General features: G+C 40.0%; 2 protein-coding genes and 1 long non-coding RNA gene across 3 annotated transcripts in view; 2 read left to right on the top strand and 1 right to left on the bottom strand.

Annotated features, from left to right (window-relative positions):
• Positions 1 to 23,926, top strand: part of LOC139548189 (zinc finger protein ZFP2-like) — a 249,135-nt gene that overhangs the window by 115,637 nt on the left and 109,572 nt on the right. The window lies entirely within an intron of this gene.
• LOC139548182 (zinc finger protein 16-like) lies at positions 4,962 to 17,877 on the bottom strand. Its single transcript, XM_071357662.1, has 2 exons — positions 17,233 to 17,877; positions 4,962 to 6,796 (listed from the first exon to the last, which is right to left on the bottom strand). The coding sequence occupies exons 1-2, from the start codon at positions 17,573 to 17,575 to the stop codon at positions 5,472 to 5,474; spliced, it is 1,668 nt and encodes a 555-aa protein (XP_071213763.1). The 5' UTR covers positions 17,576 to 17,877; the 3' UTR covers positions 4,962 to 5,471.
• On the top strand, positions 19,817 to 23,815 carry LOC139550565 (uncharacterized). Its single transcript, XR_011670075.1, has 3 exons — positions 19,817 to 20,657; positions 21,086 to 22,574; positions 22,966 to 23,815. It is a non-coding gene; the product is annotated as an uncharacterized lncRNA (long non-coding RNA).

Here is a 23,926-nt window from a genome sequence, read left to right as displayed (position 1 = left end):
GAGGGATAATTCCAGTGCAGTACATGTGTAGAGGGATAATTCCAGTGCAGTACATGTGTAGAGGGATAATTCCAGTACAGTACATGTTTAAAGGGTGTAGAGGGATAATTCCAGTGCAGTACATGTGTAGAGGGATAATTCCAGTGCAGTACATGTTTAAAGGATGTAGAGGGATAATTCCAGTGCAGTACATGTGTAAAGGGTGTAGAGGGATAATTCCAGTGCAGTACATGTGTAAAGGATGTAGAGGGATAATTCCAGTACAGTACATGTGTAAAGGGTGTAGAGGGATAATTCCAGTGCAGTACATGTGTAGAGGGATAATTCCAGTGCAGTACATGTGTAAAGGATGTAGAGGGATACTTCCAGTGCAGTACATGTTTAAAGGGTGTAGAGGGATAATTCCAGTGCAGTACATGTGTAGAGGGATAATTCCAGTGCAGTACATGTTTAAAGGGTGTAGAGGGATAATTCCAGTGCAGTACATGTGTAAAGGGTGTAGAGGGATAATTCCAGTGCAGTACATGTGTAGAGGGATAATTCCAGTACAGTACATGTGTAGAGGGATAATTCCAGTACAGTACATGTGTAAAGGTTGTAGAGGGATAATTCCAGTACACCGGTTATTGACTGGAGACTTAAAATGCTGAAAACAGGTTCCTAGTGGAATGACAACAACATGGCTGCTTGTTAAAGAAGAGATGGAGGGAGAGAGAGAGGTAACCATATGCTGAAAACAGGTCCCTAGTGGAATGACAACAACATGGCTGCTTATTAAAGAAGAGATGGAGGGAGAGAGAGGTAACCATATGCTGAAAACAGGTCCCTAGTGGAATGACAACAACATGGCTGCTTGTTAAAGAAGAGATGGAGGGAGAGAGAGAGAGAGAAGTAACCATATGCTGAAAACAGGTCCCTAGTGGAATGACAACAACATGGCTGCTTGTTAAAGAAGAGATGGAGAGAGAGAGAGAGGTAACCATATGCTGAAAACAGGTCCCTAGTGGAATGACAACAACATGGCTGCTTGTTAAAGAAGAGATGGAGAGAGAGAGAGGTAACCATATGCTGAAAACAGGTTCCTAGTGGAATGACAACAACATGGCTGCTTGTTAAAGAAGAGATGGAGGGAGAGAGAGGTAACCATATGCTGAAAACAGGTTCCTAGTGGAATGACAACAACATGGCTGCTTGTTAAAGAAGAGATGGAGGGAGAGAGAGAGGTAACCATATGCTGAAAACAGGTTCCTAGTGGAATGACAACAACATGGCTGCTTGTTAAAGAAGAGATGGAGAGAGCGAGAGGTAACCATATGCTGAAAACAGGTTCCTAGTGGAACGACAACAACATGGCTGCTTGTTAAAGAAGAGATGGAGGGAGAGAGAGGTAACCATATGCTGAAAACAGGTGTATTTATCCCTGTGTTTCCTGTCTTTCTGTGCCAGTTCATCTTGTATGTCCAAGTCAACCAGCGTGGTTATTCCCGTGCCCATGCCTTCTCTATTCTCTTTTTTATAGTCCTTCCGGTTCTGACCCTTGCCTGTATTCTGGACTCTGTACCCGCCTGCCTGACCAGTCTGCCTGTCTTGACCTCGAGCCTGTCTGCCACTCTGTACCTCCTGGACTCTGAACTGGTTTTGATCTTTTGCCTGTCCACGACCATTCTCTTGCCTACTCCCTTTTTAGATCAATGTCCAACCATCTGCCTCCTGTGTCTGCATCTGGTTCTCTCCTTGTACCCTGATACATATGTGTACTTGGTTAGGAGACTCTCCTGTGAGCGATGCAGAGAAGCCCCTGTATTGTCCCTGAATAGTCGCTGCTCCGTCTGTTGCATTACCATCACACTGTTTGATATCTCTGTCCATCTTCTCAAGGGTCTGTTTCACCAGGTCCACAAAGTACTGTCTAGTCGATGACTCACAGTCAATGACCTCAATGAGTCTCTGGTGGACAACATCAGTGACATAATCACAGAACTACTGCACACTGGTCTTTGGATGTTAAATCCTGTGTTGTGTCCATTCGTATCGAGAACATCCCTGCCTTTCTCACTTCAACAGCAACTGTCTGCTGAATCAACATTCTGATGACTTCAATGACTTTATTTGCTGTTGTTTTGGACGTCATAGTTACCAAGGACCCTCTTCCTTTACTTCCCATCTGCTTCTTGCTCTTCTCAATGCTCCACCAACATGCTCTTGTAGGCAGACATCATATTTGCTTAGTAACCATATAAGCTCAAGAAACTTGTAAATGGTAGGAAGCATGAGTTTTTACTCACCAGTGTAACAACACAGTGTGGTTAAAGACTTAGTAACTGAGTTGTAAGTACAAACAGTTATGTTTTTGTTTTAAATTTACAAAATTAAAATGACTAATTTACATTTTAATGTTTCCTTCACTCAAGTATTACAATTGTTTTTTTAGGGGTGTAGGGTGGAAGCTGTCTCCGCGTAACAGGGAATTCCTGTCCGTCCGGCTTCCTGTATAGGTCTGTGATAAAACCACCCCCCTCCCTCTTAATCAACATGTCCAGATAACTTGTTTCATGCGCAACAAAGGTGAGGGTGAATTTCAGATGTTCACTGCTTGTATTGATGAAGGAGTGGAATCAATGAAGTTCCTCTGCTGTCCCCTGGAATAGAAGGAACACGTCATCAATGAAGACTTTTACAGAGCCTGATGAGGTGCTAGAATGGATTGTAAGGGCTGTCAATCACATTCTTCTCTAACAACCCCACATACAGATTGGCATAATTAGATGCTATTTTTAAAACTACAATGACCATAATGCACTGCATGTCTACTTGTCTTGTCTGTGTTTCTTTTACACATGCTATGTAAACAAGACAGAAAAATGCATGACGGTCAATGCTATCTGGGATCCTTGGTACATCCCTAAACCCTTAACCATTTTAAATGTCAACTTCAACGGTCAAAACTGTTCGCTGCTCTGGCACCCCAATGGTGGAACAAACTCCCTCACGACGCCAGGTCAGCGGAGTCAATCACCACCTTCCGGAAACACCTGAAACACCACCTCTTTAAGGAATACCTAGGATAGGATAAAGTAATCCTTCTAACCCCCCCCTTGAAAAGAGTTAGATGCACTATTGTAAAGTGGTTGTTCCACTGGATATCATAAGGTGAATGCACCAACTTGTAAGTCGCTCCGCGTCTGCTAAATGACTTAAATGTAAATGTAAACGGGCTAGGGATGTCCCAAGGATGTATCTCTACCTGAAAATACATGATCTAAGTGATTGATAGTTGCTAATGCAGCACATTGTGACTTTTATCTGGCATTATCTTAGTCTATGTATTACTCATCTCATATGTATATACTGTATTCTATCCTATTCTACTGCATCTTAGTCAATGTATTACTCATCTCATATGTATATACTGTATTCTATCCTATACTACTGTATCTTAGTCTATGTATTACTCATCTCATATGTATATACTGTATTCTATCCTATTCAACTGTATCTTAGTCTATGTATTACCCAGCTCATATGTATATACTGTATTCTATCCTATTCTACTGTATCTTAGTCTGTGTATTTCTCATCTCATATGTATATACTGTATTCTATCCTATTCTACTGTATCTTAGTCTATGTATTACTCATCTCATATGTATATACTGTATTCTATCCTATTCTACTGTATCTTAGTCTATGTATTACTCATCTCATATGTATATACTGTATTCTATCCTATTCTACTGTATCTTAGTCTATGCCGCTCTGACATCACTCGGGCCAAATATTTATATATTCTTAATTCCATTCCTTTAGATTGTGTATTGTGTATTATACTGGACTGAAACTAGAAACATTTCAGCAATAACATCTGCAAAACAAGTAACAACAACAAATAACATTTGATTTAAGTTATTATTAAAATGTTAAAATATCCAACCCAAAATATAAGCTTGTTTTTTAGGAGGGGTTCTGAAAGACACTATGGGGGTGTCCACTGAAAGTTGACTAGTAACAACAACTGGGACCTAAAAGACACCCACCACGAGACCCACTAAATCTGCCCAAGAAGAGGAAAACAAAAGAAAAACCCACACCAAACTTACAGACAGGAAGCAAACCAAAAAGGGGAGCAACTAAAGGTGTTGACTCTCCACATCTATCAAGACAACTGGAGCACTGGGCCAGACACTCTTAAATAGAACCTGGACCAGCTCAGGTGAAACACCTTCCCACTAACGAGATGGACAAGCCAGCACAGGTGTAACACATACTGACTAACGAGGTGACACCAATCAGTGCGTCCTACGTGCTAACGAGCTAGACATGCTGAAGTCCAACCTCAAAACATAAATGGAAAAACCAAAGACAGTAACACCTTCCCCCTTAAGACATTAGATATATCCTACATTTATGACTCAATTTATTAGGAATGTTAATAAAATCGATTATAGACCGATTTATTATACTGCGTCCATGTGTATAAGCTGTGAGTATGTTGAAATTAAATAGTTTTCTTTTCAACTTTCAACTAAAACCAAACTTATATTGTACGTCAGTCATAGTCTTATTTTCAGTGACATTTTGCTAGGTGGGATATCCCCAATGTCACAGTTTAAACGTGTCCAAATCAATAGTCCAAATGCAGAAACAGTTTGTGATAAATTGAAAACCTAAATATAAAATGTACTATATACACAAACATCTGCCACAATAATCATATTACTTGTATTTTTTAAACAAGCTCCTTATAAACTGCACAAGCACCAGAAACGCTGTAGTTTTGACAAGTAGCAATAAATCACTGATATTAGGTTGGAAATCAGGTTGTTCGTGCTGTTGAAACTAACACAACTAAAAAAAACACATGGAAATGGGAGATATCTTTCACCTCACTGGTTAGAGGACAACTTGCAGAAGACAGTCAGCTACATTGTGGAGTGATGCATTTAAATTTAGGGGTCGCTAAACAAAGGAACGCAACATTTATTTGTCATCATCTCATCGATATCATGTTGAAATCAATTGTGCCGAGAGGAGGGAGATGAGGTTGCACGTCCTGTTAAAACTAACAGCTCAAAAACCACACGGAATCTGGGAGTAATGTGTACATCCCTGGTTAGAGGACAACTTGTAGAAAACAGCTCGCTACATTTTGAAGTGTTGCATTTTGATTCAAGTGGGTCACCAACGTGGTAAGTTTAACAACTCTTTTTTGTTAGGACAATTTTGTTAAATCACATAAATAGTACTCTTTCATTTCAGAGCCTGGATTTTCCCCCTGAGGCTAATATCCATATCATGTTGAAATCAATAGAACAGGGAACAAACATTTAGGGTTCTACATTGTGACATCATTAAAATACTCCTACTACAATGTTAAAACATTCTACATTGTGACATCATTAAAATACTCCTACTACAATGTTAAAACATTCTACATTGTGACAATAATTCATTGATATCATGAAACAACTCCTTCATGTATGTATTTTCTGATGTTTGATCAGAGATCTTTTATCAGAGTATCTCTTGTCACATCGATCACAGATATACGCTTTATCTCCTGTGTGTGTTCTCTGGTGTACTATCATGTTGTTTAGCTGAGTAAAACTCTTCCCACATTGAGCACAGCTATAAGGTTTCTCTCCTGTGTGTGTTATCTGGTGTCGAATCAGATGGCTAGATGTAACAAAACTCTTGCTGCATTGAGCACAGCTATAAGATTTCTCTCCTGTGTGTGTTATCTGGTGTCGAATCAGATGGCTAGATGTAACAAAACTCTTCCCACATTCATCACAAATATACTGTTTCTTTCGTTTCTCTCCTGTGTGTGTTCTCTGGTGTGATATCAGGCTGCTTTGCTGAGGAAAACTCTTTCCACATTGACAACAGCTATACGGTTTCTCTCCTGTGTGTGTTCTCTGGTGTACTATCATGTTGTTTAGCTGAGTAAAACTCTTCCCACATTGAGCACAGCTATAAGGTTTCTCTCCTGTGTGTGTTATCTGGTGTCGAATCAGATGGCTAGATGTAACAAAACTCTTCCCGCATTGAGCACAGCTATAAGATTTCTCTCCTGTGTGTGTTATCTGGTGTCGAATCAGATGGCTAGATGTAACAAAACTCTTCCCACATTCATCACAAATATACTGTTTCTTTCGTTTCTCTCCTGTGTGTGTTCTCTGGTGTGATATCAGGCTGCTTTGCTGAGGAAAACTCTTTCCACATTGACAACAGCTATACGGTTTCTCTCCTGTGTGTGTTCTTCGGTGTACAGTAAGATGGCTAGATGTATCAAAACTCTTCCCACATTCATCACAGCTATATAGTTTCTCTCCTGTGTGTGTTCTCTGGTGTGATATCAGGCTGCTTAGCTGAGTAAAACTCTTCCCACATTGACCACAGCTATAAGGTTTCTCTCCTGTGTGTGTTCTTTGGTGTACAGTAAGATGTCTAGATGTATAAAAACTCTTCCCACATTCGTCACAGCTATACGGTTTCTCTCGTTTCTCTCCTGTGTGTGTTCTCTGGTGTGATATCAGGTTGGTTGACTGAGTAAACCTCTTCCCACATTGATCACAGCTATAAGGTTTCTCTCCTGTGTGGATTCTCTGATGAATTTTAATGCCTGATGTGGAGGTGAATCTCTTCCCACAGTCAGAGCAGCAGTGAGTTTTCCTCCCTGTGGATCTCTGCAGGTGATTATTGAGGTGTCCTGATCTGGAAAGACTCTTCTCTGCCTCTTCAGCATCACAAGGTTGTTGAGGCTCCCCAGAGGATCCACGATAGTCCCGTCTCTCTCCTGTGTGAACAACAAAGTTAGACAGATGGTTAAAGGCCCACAACAGCGGAAATCCACTGTAAAAGGTGATGCCAACAGCGTAGCCATGATGTTGTACAACAATTGACATCTGTAATGAATGTAATGATTATTTGACATTTGTCTTAAAATGAGCAAGAACAATCATATTTTGTCTTCTTTTCACATTAGTAGTAACATCGATGATTGTAGGCTAGAAATAAGTTATTCATGTTGTTGAAACTCTAAGCAGTGTGCCAGACGACTTTTGGTCTCCAATATAGGCCCCTTTCTGTGTTTAATAAAATTGCGGCACGAGGGCAATGCACATACAATTTGATTGTAGAAACTCCTCCCTGCTAATGAGGAAACCACTAGTTATGGATGTAGTATATCTGCTAATGAGGAAACCACTAGTTATGGATGTAGTATATCTGGTAATGAGGAAACCACTAGTTATGGATGTAGTATATCTGCCTGGAGCAAAAACGGTGAGCAAAGAGTTTAGTTTTTCACGATGTATTCTGAATGTGAATGGGGGAAAACTCAGGGGAGTAACCTCCATTTACAAGTTGCTTATGAGTACATTTCACACTACTTTGGATTATAATTGTAAGGATCGTTTGAATGTCCTGCTTAATATAATGTTTGTGTCATCATCGCAAATCAACCACTTTGTACTTAAAAAACACTTCAACCAGTAAAATGCTCTTTGGCTTTTCCATCAGCCTGACAATGAGGGTTTGTACACTGTTTGCCAAATTGGCCCATAACTTCACCTAACAACAACATAGACCTACTGTAGGACCCATAACTTCACCTAATAACATAGACCCACTGTAGGACCCATAACAATACCATAGACCTACTGTAGGACCCATAACTTCACCTAACAATAACATAGACCTCCTGTAGGACCCATAACTTCACCTAACAACAGACCTACTGTAGAACCCATAACTTCACCTAACAATAACATAGACCTACTGTAGGACCCATAACTTCACCTAACAATAACATAGACCTACTGTTGGACCCATAACTTCACCTAACAATAACATAGACCTACTGTAGGACCCATAACTTCACCTAACAACACATATAGGAAAATAGCTCTGTGTGTTCTACAATAGCCTATCCATCAAGGAACAGTTCTCTACACATTATGAGCTAAGTATCTCTGTGTCCAAACAGACTAACGAGACCCTACAGTAAATCAAGCAGACAATAACATTATAAACACCAATATGTTAGGGATGTTGGATCCAACGTGGAGCACGGCATAACTGTCTTTACCAGAGTAATGAATGAAGAAGCACTTTGGTTGTTGTTGCATGTGGTGATGTTTGTCATGTGACTGTCTTTCAGAAAATGATTTCCTGGATCAGCTGATGATAGTTAAACATGTGACTAACTAAACAGCTACAGTATTAACAATTATGTGTAATTATTGAAGAACCGCGTTAATGACAGTATCCATTTGGGTGTTGTCAATAAAGTTAACCTTTATAGAGTCACGGATCCGGGATCCCCCCCATCAAAAAAGCTGACTAGCATAGCCTAGCCTAAAGCGACAGGGATATCATATAATCAAATGTTCATGAAATCACAAGTCCAAGACACCAAATGAAAGATACAGATCTTGTGAATCCAGCCATCATTTCCGATTTTTTAAATGTTTTACAGGGAAGACAAAATATGTATTTCTATTAGCTAACCACCATAGCAAAAGACACAACTTTTTTTTGTCCACCATTTTTTTCCTGCATCAGTAGCTATCACTAATTCGACTAAATAAAGATATATATAGCCACTAACCAAGAAACAACTTCATAAGATGACAGTCTGATAACATATTTATGGTATAGGATATGTTTTTTTAGAAAAATGTGCATTTTTCAGGTATAAATCACAGTTGTACATTGCAGCTGCAATCTGAAATAGCGTTGGAAGCAGCCGGAATAATTACAGAGACCGACGTCAATTACCAAAATACTCATCCTAAAACATTTCTGAAAAATACACAGCCTACAGCAATCGAAAGACACAGATCTTGTGAATCCAGACAATATTTCAGATTTTCTAAGTGTTTTACAGCGAAAACACAATATATCGTTATATTAGCATACCACATGAGCTAACATCACCCCAGCATTAAATCAAGGCAAAGGGGGCGATAACGTTATCGCCAACAAAATATATAAATTTTTTCACTAACCTTCTCAGAATTCTTCAGATGACAGTCCTGTAACATCATATTACACAATGCATATAGAGTTTGTTCGGAAATGTGCATATTTAGCCACAAAAATCGTGGTTATACAATGAGAAAAGTAGCTAAACTGGGCAGAAAATGTCGGGCGCCATCTTGGAGAGTGACTTAGTCTAATCATTAAATAATCATAAACTTGACTAAAAAATACAGCGTGGACAGCATTTGAAAGACAAATTAGTTCTTAATGCAATCGCTGAATTACATTTTTAAAATTAACCTTACTGCGCAATACAAGTTGCGCCAAAGCGAAGCTACCCAAAAAAAAATGGCAGCTTATACGTTTAACATTTTTCAACAGAACAACGATTTATCAGCATAAATAGTTCTTACTATTAGCTGAGCTTCCATCAGAATCTTGGGCAATGTGTCCTTTCTCCGGTCTAATCGTCTTTTGGTCGAAAGATGTCCTCTTGTCCTGTCGAAATGGCCACTAACGTTCGGCATGTACAGGGAAAGTGTCCAACTCTTGAAAGTGCGTCACAAAGAAATGCCAGAAAATCGCAATAAACTGATATAAACTGAAATAATTCGGTTCAAAATAACAAGATTATGATGTCTTTAAAGCTTATATCGAATAAAAACATGACCGGAATTATCTAAGGAGCTAAAACCAGAGCTTCCACAACGATACGCAAGGCTCCTCTTTGCGCCCGAGCGAAGATCCAAAAGATTGGCCACCGTGATTCCAATTCAATTTATAACCTTTGGGGACTACGCAGAGAGTCCATTTCAAGTCTCCCTATTCGCTGACACCCAGGGGAAGGCGTATGCAGTGCATCTCAACCAATAGAGGACAGGCAAATTAATACACAGGTCTCAGAGCAGCCAGTACAATTCTGAATTCTGACATACACATAGGAAAATTGCTCTAAGTCGAGTTCTGTTTCACCCACAGACATAATTCAAACGGTTTTAGAAACTAGAGAGTGTTTTCTATCCAATAGTAATAATAATATGCATATTGTACGAGCAAGAATTGAGTACGAGGCAGTTTAATTTGGAGACAAATTTGGACTATGTCGAAATGGCACCCCCCTAGTGGCAAGAAGTTAAGGTGACTAGGTTAGAACCATTGAAATTATTTAGTAATTCTGTGCCCATGAAAACTGTTTTCCCAGCGTAATATAAGGCGACACTAAATGTAACGTAGGTAGAGTTCATTTCAGAAATCTGAATACAAAAAACTGTACTAGCAGGACAATAACCTAAACCACAAGGCCAAATCTACACTGGAGGAGCTTACCAAGATGACATTGAATGTTCCTGAGTGGCCTAGTTACAGTTTGGACTTAAATCGTCTTTAAAATCTATGGAAAGACTTGAAAATGGCTTTCTAGCAATGATCAACAACTTGACAGAACAGGAAGGATTTTAAAAGAATAATGAATATTCACATGAAGATCTGTCTCCTATTGGATGACATCACGACTTCCCATCAAGCCAACTCCTTGAAGGCCTTACTATGACATCACTCACTCCTTCTAGTTTGCAGTTTTCAAAAAAAAAAAAAAACTATTTTGCCCAAAACAATTTATTTGTTTCCCTTTAGTGTGTTTATACTTTACTGTACTTTACTGGAGTGATAGATGTGCAGATGATGTTGTGCAAGTAGAAATACTGGTGTGCAAAAGAGAGAAAAAAAGTTAATAAAAACATGGGGATGAGGTAGGCAGTTGGATGGGCTATTTACAGATGGGCTGTGTACAGCTGCAGCGATCGGTAAGCTGCTCAGATAGCTGATGTTTAAAGTTAGTGAGGGAGATATGTCTCCAACTTCAGCAATTTTTGCATTTCGTTCCAGTCATTGGCAGCAGAGAACTGGAAGGAAAGGTGGCCAAAGTAGGTTTTGGCTTTGTGGATGACCAGTGAGATATACTTCCTGGAGCGCGTGCTATGGGTGGGCGTTGCTATGGTGACCAGTGATCTGAGTTAAGGCAGCCTAGCAAAGACTTATAGATGACCTGGAGCCAGTGGGTTTGGCGACGAATGTGTAGCGAGGGCCAGCCGACGAGAGCAGTGGTATATGGGGCTTTGGTGACAAAACGGATGGCACTGTGATAGACTGCATCCAGTTTGCTGTGTAGAGTGTTGGAGGCTATTTTGAAAATGAAATCGCCTAAGTCAAGGATCGGTAGGATGGTCAGTTTTACGAGGGTATGTTTGGCAGTGTGAGTGAAGGAGGCTTTGTTGCGAAATAGGAAGCCAATTCTAGATTTAATTTTGGATGGGAAATGCTTAATATTAGTCTGGAAGGAGAATTTACAGTCTAACCAGACACCTAGGCATTGTAGTTGTCCACATATTCTAAGTCAGAACCGTCCGGAGTAGTGATGCTAGTCGGGCGGGTGTGGGCAGCGATCGGTTGTTCTTATCGGCTGTTGAGTCTGCTGATAAGAATACGGTGATTGACAGAGTCAAAAGCCTTGGCCAGGTCGATGAAGACGGCTGCACAGTACTGTCTTTTATCGATGGAGGTTATGATATCGTTTAGTACCTTGAGCGTGGCTGAGGTGCACCCGTGACCAGCTCGGAAACCGGATATCACAGCGGAGAAGGTATGGTGGGATTCGAAATGGTCAGTGATCTGTTTGTTAACTTGGCTTTCGAAGACTTTAGAAAAGCAGGGCAGAATGGATATAGGTCTGTAACAGTTTGGGTCTCGAGTGTCACACCCTTTGAAGAGGGGGATGACCACGGCAGCTTTACAATCTTTAGGAATCTCGGACGATACGAAAGAGAGGTTGAACAGACTATATATATATATATATATATATATATATATATATATGTATATATATCTATATGTATATAGATATATATACCTTAATAAAAAGGCACATGATAGCCAGCTTGGAGGTTTCCAAAAGGCATTCAGGCCAAAGAGTTCAATCTTGGTTTCATCAGACCAGAGAATCTTGTTTCTCATGGTCTGAGAGTCCTTTAGGTGCCTTTTTGGCAAACTCCAAGCGGGCTGTCAGGTGCCTTTTACTGAGGAGTGGCTTCCGTCTGGCCACTCTACCACAAATGCCTGATTGGTGGAGTGCTGCAGAGATGGTTGTCCTTCCGGAAGGTTCTCCCATCTCAACAGAGGAACTCTAGAGCTCTGTCAGAGTAACCATCGGGTTCTTGGTCACCTCCCTGACAAAGGCCCTTCTCCCCCGATTGCGTAGTTTGGCCGGGTGGCCAGCTCTAGGAAGAGTCTTCCAAACTTCTTCCATAAAAAAATTATGGTGGCCACTGTTTTCTTGGGGACTTTCAATGTTGCAGACATTTTTTGTACCATTCCCCAGATCTGTGCCTCGACACAATCCTGTGTCGGAGCTCTAAGGACAATTTCTTCAACCTCATTGCTTGGTGTTTGCTCTGACATGCATTGTCAACTGTGGGACATTATATAGACAGGTGTAATCATACACAATATGATTTCATGTGGCACAAACAAAAACACAAATTCTCAGTCAAAAATATAAGTCAGAATACAGCCTTTCTATTCTCTCATTTGATTTCAGGATCTCTGAATGTTCTTCCACACAGAGAGCAGTGGTAGGACTTTTACCGTGTTTATCCTCTAATGCTCCTTCAGGCTACTTGACCAGGTAAAACCCTTTCCAGACTGGGAGCATTGGAAAGGCTTTTCTCCTCTGTATCCTCTCATGAGCTTTAAGGTACGCCATTCGTGAATATCTGTTTTTACATTGGGAGCAGAAAATACTTTTCTCCTGTGTGTATTCTCTCATGCCTTTTCAGGTTAGTTAACATAGTAAAACTCTTTCTACACTGGGAGCATTGGTAAGGCTTTTCTCCCGTGTGTGTCCTCTCATGCAGTTTTAGGTTCCCTAACCAGCAAAAACTATTTTCACAGTGGGAGCAGTGATGTTGTCTCGCTGGTTTGGGCGTCTCTGGGTCTTGTTCCCCTGAAGGACTCTTCCCGCTGTCAGAGTGAGAGTCTGGTTTCTCTCCTTGCAAAGACACACAGAGTATGTCGTTAAACAAAGACCTAAATGAAACCTCCACATGATAAAACTGTCTTCCTATGAAGTTTAATCTAGACTAGATCCCTCAATAAAAGAGCAGAACTGGTTGTCACAGAGTGGCTGTAGTGCTTTGTAGGCTGGGTAAATCCATTTGAATTCAATACATTTTTGACAGCATCCCTTTTGATTTAAAGAAATCTTTCCTTACATGTTTGACTATGGAAGAAGTGGTAATAAAGTGACTTCATGTAACTGAATGTAAAAACATTCATGAGATATACAGTACCAGTCAAACGAGTGGACACACCTACTCATTCAAGGGTTATAATTATTTCTTTTACCATTTTATCTACATTGTAGAATAATCGTGAAGAAATCAAAACTATGAAATAACACATATGGAATCATGTAGTAACCAAAAAAAGTGGTAAACAATTCTAAATATATTTTAGATTTTTCAAAGTAGCAACCCTTTGCCTTGACAGCTTTGCACACGCTTGGCATTCTCTCAACCAGCTTCACCTGGAATGCTTTTCCAACAGTCTTGAAGGAGTTCCCACATATGCTGAGCACTTGTTGGCTGCTTTTCCTTCACTCTGTGGTCCAACTCATCCCAAACCATCTCAATTGGGTTGAGGTCAGGTGATTGTGAAGGCCAGGTCATCTGATGCAGCACTCCATCACTCTCCTTCTTGGTAAAATAGCCCTTACACAGCCTGGAGGTGTGTTGGTTCATTGTCCTGTTGAAAAACAAATAATAGTCCCACTAAGCGCAAACCAGATGGGATGGCGTATCGCTTCAGAACGCTGTGGTAGCCAGACAGGTGTGTGCCTTTCCAAATCATGTCCAATCAATTGAATTTACCACAGGTGGACTCCAATCAAGCTGTAGAAACATCTCAACAATGATCAATGGAAACAGTATGCACCTGAGGTCAATTTCAAGTCTCATAGCAAAGGGTCTGAATACTTATGTAAATAAGGTATTTCTGTTTATTATTTTTAATAAATGTGACATTTTTTCTCCAAACCTATTTTCTCTTTGTCATTACGGGGTATTGTGTGTAGACTGATGAGGATTTTTATTTATTTAATCCATTGTAGAATAAGGCTGTAATGTAACAAAATGTGGAAAGACAAGTGACAAAAAGGGGGTTAAAGACTTAAAGACATGTAAAAAATATAGATATAATTTTTTACATCTCTTAGATATCAGACAGACACTTCAGAACAAACTTCCTTTAGATGTTCTGGGGGAAACAATGTTACTATGGTTACTGTTGTTCCATGTTGTGAATGTTATCCAATGTGTTACTATGGTTACTGTTGTTCCTGTTGTGAATGTTATCCAATGTGTTACTATGGTTACTGTTGTTCCTGTTGTGAATGTTATCCAATGTGTTACTATGGTTACTGTTGTTCCTGTTGTGAATGTTATCCAATGCGTTACTATGGTTACTGTTGTTCCATGTTGTGAATGTTATCTAATGTGTTACTATGGTTACTGTTGTTCCTGTTGTGAATGTTATCCAATGTGTTACTATGGTTACTGTTGTTCCTGTTGTGAATGTTATCCAATGTGTTACTATGGTTACTGTTGTTCCATGTTGTGAATGTTATCCAATGTGTTACTATGGTTACTGTTGTTCCATGTTGTGAATGTTATCCAATGTGTTACTATGGTTACTGTTGTTCCTGTTGTGAATGTTATCCAATGCGTTACTATGGTTACTGTTGTTCCATGTTGTGAATGTTATCTAATGTGTTACTATGGTTACTGTTGTTCCTGTTGTGAATGTTATCCAATGTGTTACTATGGTTACTGTTGTTCCTGTTGTGAATGTTATCCAATGTGTTACTATGGTTACTGTTGTTCCTGTTGTGAATGTTATCCAATGTGTTACTATGGTTACTGTTGTTCCATGTTGTGAATGTTATCCAATGTGTTACTATGGTTACTGTTGTTCCATGTTGTGAATGTTATCCAATGTGTTACTATGGGTTATAGCAGTATGGACAAATATTTTTTGTTGATACTTCCATGGGTCTTACAGTTCAAAATCAAATAGCAAAATTATCCTTGGTATAACCTTCTTAAAACAGTACAATACAGGGGAAGCCCTTCATGTTGTTTAAACCTTAAAACAATTCCATATAGCTTAGAAGAACCTCCCCCTCAGACAGGGCTTAGACTGTAATGGGTTAAAACTATCTGAGACTTACATTACTCAGACTAGTTATCCTGGGATCTAACATTACTCTGAGACTAGTTATCCTGGGATCTAACATTACTCTGAGACTAGTTATCCTGGGATCTAACATTACTCAGACTAGTTATCCTGGGATCTTACATCTTACATTACTCTGAGACTAGTTATCCTGGGATCTTACATTACTCTGAGACTAGTTATCCTGGGGAATCGTTTTAATACATTTGCAAAAAATCTAAACCTGTTTTTGATTTGGCATTAAGGGGTATTGTGATGGCATTATGGGGTATTGCGATGGCATTATGGGGTATTGTGATGGCATTATGGGGTATTGTGATGGCATTATGGGGTATTGTGATGGCATTATGGGGTATTGTGATGGCATTATGGGGTATTGTGTGTAGATTGATGAGGGTAAAAAAAAAAAAAACATTTTTAGAATGGGATGCACCGATATCACATTTTTTTGCCAATATTTTCCTTGCCCCAAAAAACGATACCGATAACCGATATTTAAAATTTTAGCGGCCTTTTAACATTCTAGTACAGCATTCTAAAAATTTAAAGTTAAACACACACACGGAAGCAGCGGTCTAAATCACTGCATCTCAGTCCCTGGTTCCAATCCAGGCTGTATCACATCCGGCCGGGAGTTCCACAGTAATTTTCTGTTATTGGTGTAGAGAGGACGACAAAGGAGAGGGATCCCACATGTGGATAGGAAGATACAAATTATCATTATTACTGGAAAAAATTCATTTAAAATCCAGGAATTTTACAACTTTAGCTCTCTAGGTCATGCCAGTAGGTTACAATAGGTTGTATCTCTCTAGGTCATGCCAGTAGGCTACAGTAGGTTGTAACTCTCTAGGTCAAGCCAGTAGGTTACAGTAGGTTGTAACTCTCTAGGTCATGCCAGTAGGTTACAGTAGGTTGTAACTCTCTAGGTCAAGCCAGTAGGTTACAGTAGGTTGTAACTCTCTAGGTCAAGCCAGTAGGTTACAGTAGGTTGTATCTCTCTAGGTCATGCCAGTAGGCTACAGTAGGTTGTATCTCTCTAGGTCATGCCAGTAGGCTACAGTAGATTCTATCTCTCTAGGTCATGCCAGTAGGCTACAGTAGATTATATCTCTCTAGGTCATGCCAGTAGGCTACAGTAGGTTGTATCTCTCTAGGTCATGCCAGTAGGCTACAGTAGGTTGTATCCAAGTGGAAACAATTATCAACCCAATATGGAAACCCAAATGTGGACACGTGACATACCGACAACTTTGATAAAAAACACTATAGGAGTTGTCTCCAGATCGCTATGCATATTCATGCTAATAGCTTAGCATCTCTCTCCATTGAATACAGGCGGTACATATTCATGCTAGTAGCTTAGCATCTCTCTCCATTGAATACAGGCGGTACATATTCATGCTAGTAGCTTAGCATCCCTCTCCATTGAATACAGGCGGTACATATTCATGCTAGTAGCTTAGCATCTCTCTCCATTGAATACAGGGGGTTGACGACAACAACCCTCATAGAATATAAACAATAGATTACAATAATAAGATGTATCCACCAATCCAAAGAAAGGATAGGCGGGAGCTAGACAACCCACAGTGCCGCTTTGTGGACAACGACTCCCCTTGTGAGGGCTGAGAGACATCTTGTCAGTATATCCATAATCTTTGTTGTAGCCAACCCAAATCTCACATGGCACTATTGGGAGAACGGTGTGTAGTAAATCATCACTACATGAAAATCACTACATGCCGTGCCCCCCAGTCTGCGGTCAGAAGATAGACCCTTCTCAAATATATATTTTAAGTCACTTTTTGGAAACGGAACGGAGAAAACAAGGGGTAGCTTGCTCTCTACGTCGTCTGATTCTAGACATATCAGTCATCATCCTGGGCCCTCCGTTGAAGAGGTATTGACGAGTCAACTCTGAATATCCAAAGTTAAAAACAAATTTAAGGCGGTACTTACTGGTGTTAATCAGATCTCCTATCTCCACCTCTTCATCTTTCAATGTGACAGTAATCTCTCCTTCCTTCTTCACTCCAAAAACTGCATCCTCCTCTTTCTCTTCCGCCTCTTTTACTGTAACATCCTCCTCCTCTTTCACTCTGAACGCGTCTTTCTCTTCTTTCACTGTAACGTCTTTCTCTTCTTCTTTCACTGTAACAGCCTCACCCTCTACTTCTTGTTTTACTGTTACATCCTCTTCTTCCTTCTCCTCTTTCACGACAATGTTCAGCCCCAGAGCTTCTTTCTCCGTCCAGCAGATCACCTCTTCTTTAACAAGAGGGGAGAAGCTTACTGAGCTCATGGTCGGGGATGTTAGCTAGCTAGCTATCATTAGCGACTAGGCTAGTGCTAACTTAACCAGTCAGCTACTATAGCTGACTAATACAAAATAACGTAATATTAAATTAAATAGATTAACAAGTAGATACGACATAAGTGTGTCTACAACACAGTAGGTAATATACACCGAAAGCGTCTAAATAGCTTGAATCTTCCGGCTATGTTGGCTAGCAAGCTACCGAGGTGGTTGACGAGCTGTTTATGAAGAACCGTCCACTAGATTATACGTCACGCTGGCAGCGTCGCCTGAAAGACGCACATCGCCGTCTGCTGACTGGAGGGGAAACACAGTTGAGGATCATATTTTATTTTCAGACAAAGATTCTTTCAAATGGATTTAATTAAATAATACCATTATATTGAGACATACAAAGACAGGAATGTGTTGATTGATTACTGCGAATAAAAAATGTTTACTACAGCACATTTAAGGCAGTTTCATTATGTTATATTACATCTAAATTAGCAGCTAGCTACTGTAGGTCTATACTGCTCCTACATGGTGTAACAATACATCATATAGATGTATATAATGAACAGACTAGGTCTATACTGCTCCTACATGGTGTAACAATACATAATGTAGATGTATATAATGAACAGACTAGGTCTATACTGCTCCTACATGGTGTAACAATACATCATGTAGATGTATATAATGAACAGACTAGGTCCATACTGCTCCTACATGGTGTAACAATACATCATGTAGATGTATATAATGAACAGACTAGGTCTATACTGCTCCTACATGGTGTAACAATACATCATGTAGATGTATATAATGAACAGACTAGGTCTGTACTGCTCCTACATGGTGTAACAATACATCATGTAGATGTATATAATGAACAGACTTGGTCTATACTGCCCCTACATGGTGTAACAATACATCATGTAGATGTATATAATGAACAGACTAGGTCCATACTGCTCCTACATAGTGTAACAATACATCATGTAGATGTACACTACCATTCAAAGTTTGGGGTCACTTTGAAATGTCCTTGTTTTTTAAAGGAAATCAAATTATTTCATTTATTTACCTGTTTTTGCTTTGTCATTATGGGGTATTGTGATGTCATTATGGGGTATTGTGATGTCATTATTGGGTATTGTGTAGATTGATGAGGGGAAAAAATGATTGAATCAATTTTAGAATAAGGCTGTAGCGTAACAAAATGTGGGAAAAGTGAAGGGGTCTGAATGCTTTCCGAATGCATTGTATATATAGGGGCAGTACTTAGTGACATCACTTCATGAAACAGGAGGTACAAATATATAACATAGATTCACAGTATCAACATTCAATGTATCAAAATATATGACCAAGCTGGAAGTGGAAACGCCAGCCCAGCCACAATCCTAGAGGTTCACTGATGATCAACCTCCTCCTTCACATCTGACTCCTGATGATCAACCTCCTCCTTCACATCTGACTCCTGATGATGATGATCAACCTCCTCCTTCACATCTGACTCCTGATGATCAACCTCCTCCTTCACATCTGACTCATGATGATCAACCTCCTCCTTCACATCTGACTCCTGATGATCAACCTCCTCCTTCACATCTGACTCCAGTGATCAATCCAGAGCGTCTTCTTTTTTGGGGAATCCCGATGGACGACGTCATCCAATAGGACGTCATCACCACCACCGCCCACAAGTTAATTGTCATTCAGGTTATTAATGGGAAGAACATTAGCAATATGTCCTGTCTGGTAACTTGTCTCGTTCAAAGGATTTACATTGGCAGGTGCACAGGGAGAAACCCCATAAAAAAAAACTCAGTTGATCTTAAACTGTGGAAACACTTTTGGAAGTCTTTAACTCATCAAAGTCTGTGGCCTGTGATGTTGGGACAAATGATAGTCCCTTATTATACAAGAGACAAAATCCACAAATTCTACAGCACAACGGCAGAGTCATGTCTTCAGTGTAAAACTAACAATGACTCAATAATCCTTCTGGGAATGTTATGATGTCATAAAGTTATGGGCGGAGTTAGAAAGTTGGCTGTCAGAAGTACAGTTATACAATGTAAAATTACTTTTAATCTGCCTGTCTGTATATTTCAAAACATGACATTTGAGGGTGCAGTGAGATACCCCAGAGTTGGACGATACTTTTCTCATCAATCATCTTAAATGAATGCACTGAATATGCATAAGCAATATAAAGAGATGGGGTGAAGGAGTGGGGAAAAGTACATTTGACACAAATGACCTTCATAATATCAAAGAACAAATGTGTGCCTGAGGGGAAATTAACTTTCATACAGCCAAAAGGGGTGAGAAATTACACCAATACAATTTGCACTAATGTAAATAAACACAGATGATGGAACATATTCCCTTTTGCTTACGTGATGAACCACTAAGGGGACAAAAATATTTACCATCTAAACCATGTGTGACCTCTTACCTCTCTGGCTGTAGAAGTGTTCTTCCTAACCAGTCCCTCAACAGCTCGCTGACTGAGCTCCACCCTCACTGGGTCTTCAGAGGAGAGGAAGGCTGAGGAGGGATGGAAGGATGACTGGATCAGTCAGTCAATAAAGTGTAGAGCTGCTGTCTGACAAAATCACTATTTTAGTAGTTCATTAAAGTAAATAAGGCTTTATGACTGCTGAATACCAACTATCAATCACTTAGATCATGTATTTTCAGGTAGCGATACATCTTTGGGACGTCCCTAGCCCGTTGAAGTTGACATTTAAAATGGTTAAGTTAGGGGTTAGGGTTTAGGGTAGGGATGTCTCAAGAATCCCTAGAGGATACCCTAGAGTTATTTATATTTAACTTAACTTGTCTGAAAATAAAATCTACATTTTACTCAACTTCGTCCAGTCAGCAGATGGACTAGATGCCGCTTAGGCCGCCCGCTGTGACTCCGTCAAGAATTCAGACCAGAGCAAGTTGGTATGAAGGTCTGGTTATTAAATGGGTACATAGTTCAATAGTAATATCCTCTAAAACGCACTGGTGACAAACTTTGCTGCCCTGTTTCCAGTTGTCCACATGGCTCGGAGAACCTATTCAAGTAAGTAAATAGATTTTGGAAATGTAAAGAAACAACGATGTATTATTAGCTAACTAGCTACAGTGCAGGCTAACTCAAATGAGCTGCTAAATGAGCCAGCTATTTGGCTAGCTAGCTATCTAACCAACTTCAAATACTGTATAGATAGCTAAGTGAATTAAATATCACCAGCTACCTCGCTTCATATTAGCTAGCTATCTATTTATCACTGTAAAAAACAAACTCCAAATGCATTTGTAGGTAGCTAGCTAACAGCCATGGAGGAGGGTGAAAGGAAAGCAGCCCCAACTGTCAGTGAGAGAGGAGGCTATTCTGGATAGGGCAGGTACTTTGTGTAGTTCCTGTCCCTAGAAGTGAGGACGGAGATAATAGTAACATAATATTCAGTGTGGTGTAATTTGACTATAATGAAGTGTGTTTCTTGTGAGGTATTCTGTCCTCAGATAAAGAGCGCTATGAAAGCCAGTCTACATATGAAGAGGTCCCAATGAAGAGCAGTGGTTCTCAGTCCTGGGGACTCAAAGAGGCACATTGTTGTTTTTGCCTCAGCACTGCACAGCTGATTCAAATGATCAACTCATCATCAAGCTTCAAGTGGTATTTATGTAGTCATTTGTGATGCCATCCTTGATATGATCCTGTTATTGTCACATGCTACACATGTACATATATGTGCCCATGCATCTATCAATCCAATGTTATCATGATTTGTTATCAGGGATATTATACTTTAGTAATCCACAATGACCTGGTGATGTAAAAGTCTAATAATGACATTGTCTTCCATATTCCTACAGATACCTTGTAACTGGAGATTCCTTCAAAACGATTGCCTACAGTTACCGTGTAGGGCACTGCAAGGTTGGGTGACCAAGGTCATCTGGGACTGCCTCCTGGAGGAATTCAGGTGTGTGAAGGCTACCTGTGTCCTGCGTAACTTAATGAGGATGGACACGAGGACCAGGAGGGGATCTGCAGCTCGCCGCCGTGTCCCAGAGGAGGAGTCTGCTGCTCTGCAGGATGTTTCAAGGATGGAATCCAACAACGCAGCAAGAGAGGCAATCCATGTGCAGGAGATCTTCACCTCCTACTTCTTCAAAGAAGGTGCTGTTCTCTGGCAACACCATAGACTACACTATGCACAACCAAAGGCTCTTTTAAGAGGGTGCTGTTCCCTGGCAACACCATAGACTACACTATGCACAACCAAAGGCTCTTTTAAGAGGGTGCTGTTCCCTGGCAACACCATAGACTACACTATGCACAACCAAAGGCTCTTTTAAGAGCTATTCACATTGCAATAAGAGTATTCTTCCATTTACTTAGCTATGTCAACTGCAGTTATTCAATTCACAGTTTCTCTCCCTTTGATTTCTACTTCTCAGGTGAGGGTGCTGTTTAGGTGAGGGTGTGATGTCTGTGCAAAAATAAAACAGGCTATTTTAAATCACCCATATTGAAGAAATGTAGAACAATTAGACATCCTATAACCCACACCTACACACTCATGTATCAATCTGATTGATGGATTGTGTTGTGCAGTAAGCAGGCTCAGGTGTATAACTGTGGCTCCTTCCACCTTCAAAGAATAGGCAAGAGGGCCAACCATAGAGAATAGTAAGACACTTCATTATTTCTATAACTATGCTATAATTGTTTGTCCTCTTGTGTCCGTTCATGTTTTTCAGCATAAAGTACTCTGCAGCCACTTAGTGTGGTGTGGACACCAGGTGAGGCCACACACAGATTCCTGTTGAACACTGTGGCTTTAACTACCTTATTTTCTCAATAACAGTCTCTCTCCTTCACTTCATCCCTCTCTCCCCTTCTCCCTAAATCCTCTAGGTTATATCAGCTGTGTCGGTGAACCCCTCCCGCATCTGAACTGGCTACATAGAGGGCACAGCATGATCAGAGGTGAGAGGTCACTTGGTCAGGTCAACAGGAAGTATTATTAAAGAGATGCTTTACATTGAAATACAGAGAGATGCAGTAGTCCCAGAGTTAATGATCCCAGGTCAGTTTATATTATACAGGAAGTATTATTAAAGAGATGCTTTACATTGAAATACAGACAGAGGTGCAGTAGTCCCAGAGTTAATGATCCCAGGTCAGTTTATATTACACAGGAAGTATTATTAAAGAGTTGCTTTACATTGAAATACAGAGAGATGCAGTAGTCCCAGAGTTAATGATCCAAGGTCAGTTTTGCATTTCACCTCCTGATTGATGACTAACAATGTTAGAATATAAATAAAAACACAAGGCTTAAACATGCTCTCTCTCTCCATCTGTCTCTCGTCTGCAGATATGTTTTCATGTGAGAGGATGCCAACCCCTAGTCCCATCATCGCCACCTCACCTGCTTTTAAGATAACCTTTGGGCCGACTAGAGACACTATTATGTAATGGTGATGAACTGAGAGAATATTTATGTAGCACTGTGATTCATTAATCATGTGCTGCCTTCCCTGCTCCTATGTGCTTACCTCTTTCCCTTTCTGTCTTTTACACCTCTCTCTCCACCTCCTCTTTCTTCCTCTGTTTTTATAATTCACAACAGATTGAAGGACAGATTGAACTTGTATTTATAACACTTGGATAATGAGCTTTTCAATAAAGCGTTTCACATTCTCTACTGGTTGAAATGAAGTGTAATGTGATGAAATACTCCACCTATCCTGTGTTTATCAGATCAATGCAGATGAAGGGCATTAGATGTTGAGATGAACCGGTGTTGGAGTATTTACATGATGCATAGGAAGTGTAGTGTTCTGTTTTTAACATTATATTTCTGTATATATGAATTGACTAGTTAAATCCTGTTTCTAGTCTATTAGTTACAATGTGTAACCATTGATGTCCCAGGACCAAGATTGGTAAACACTGTTGAAGTGTAGAATTGTAATACATACATGCAGACACAGTGTCATTCAAAGACTGGAATTTGATACTCCTGGTATTGGATATGACTGAATAATCATCTCAAAGACATTCATACCTAAACTGCACCTTTATTTGCCAAGGTAGAGTACATGATCAGTGAATATATTAAATGTACAGGCTACAATGTGGGGATCTCATGCATGGTAATAACTACATGTATATACGACTTGCATCCTTGGCACAACATGATATTATATTCTACTCAATCCATAGGCTTCATTAATGTCATTCAGGCTGTTTTGCAGTTGATACAACTGGCTATGATAGCTGAGGTTCATAGCTAGGTTCTGGACTAATATGTATACCAAACGTTTGGGTCCATA

This window comes from Salvelinus alpinus, chromosome 2 (genome assembly GCF_045679555.1).
Source record: "Salvelinus alpinus chromosome 2, SLU_Salpinus.1, whole genome shotgun sequence".
In the NCBI taxonomy this organism is placed as follows: Eukaryota; Metazoa; Chordata; class Actinopteri; order Salmoniformes; family Salmonidae; genus Salvelinus; species Salvelinus alpinus.
This window is presented reverse-complemented; position numbering and strand designations above follow the sequence as displayed.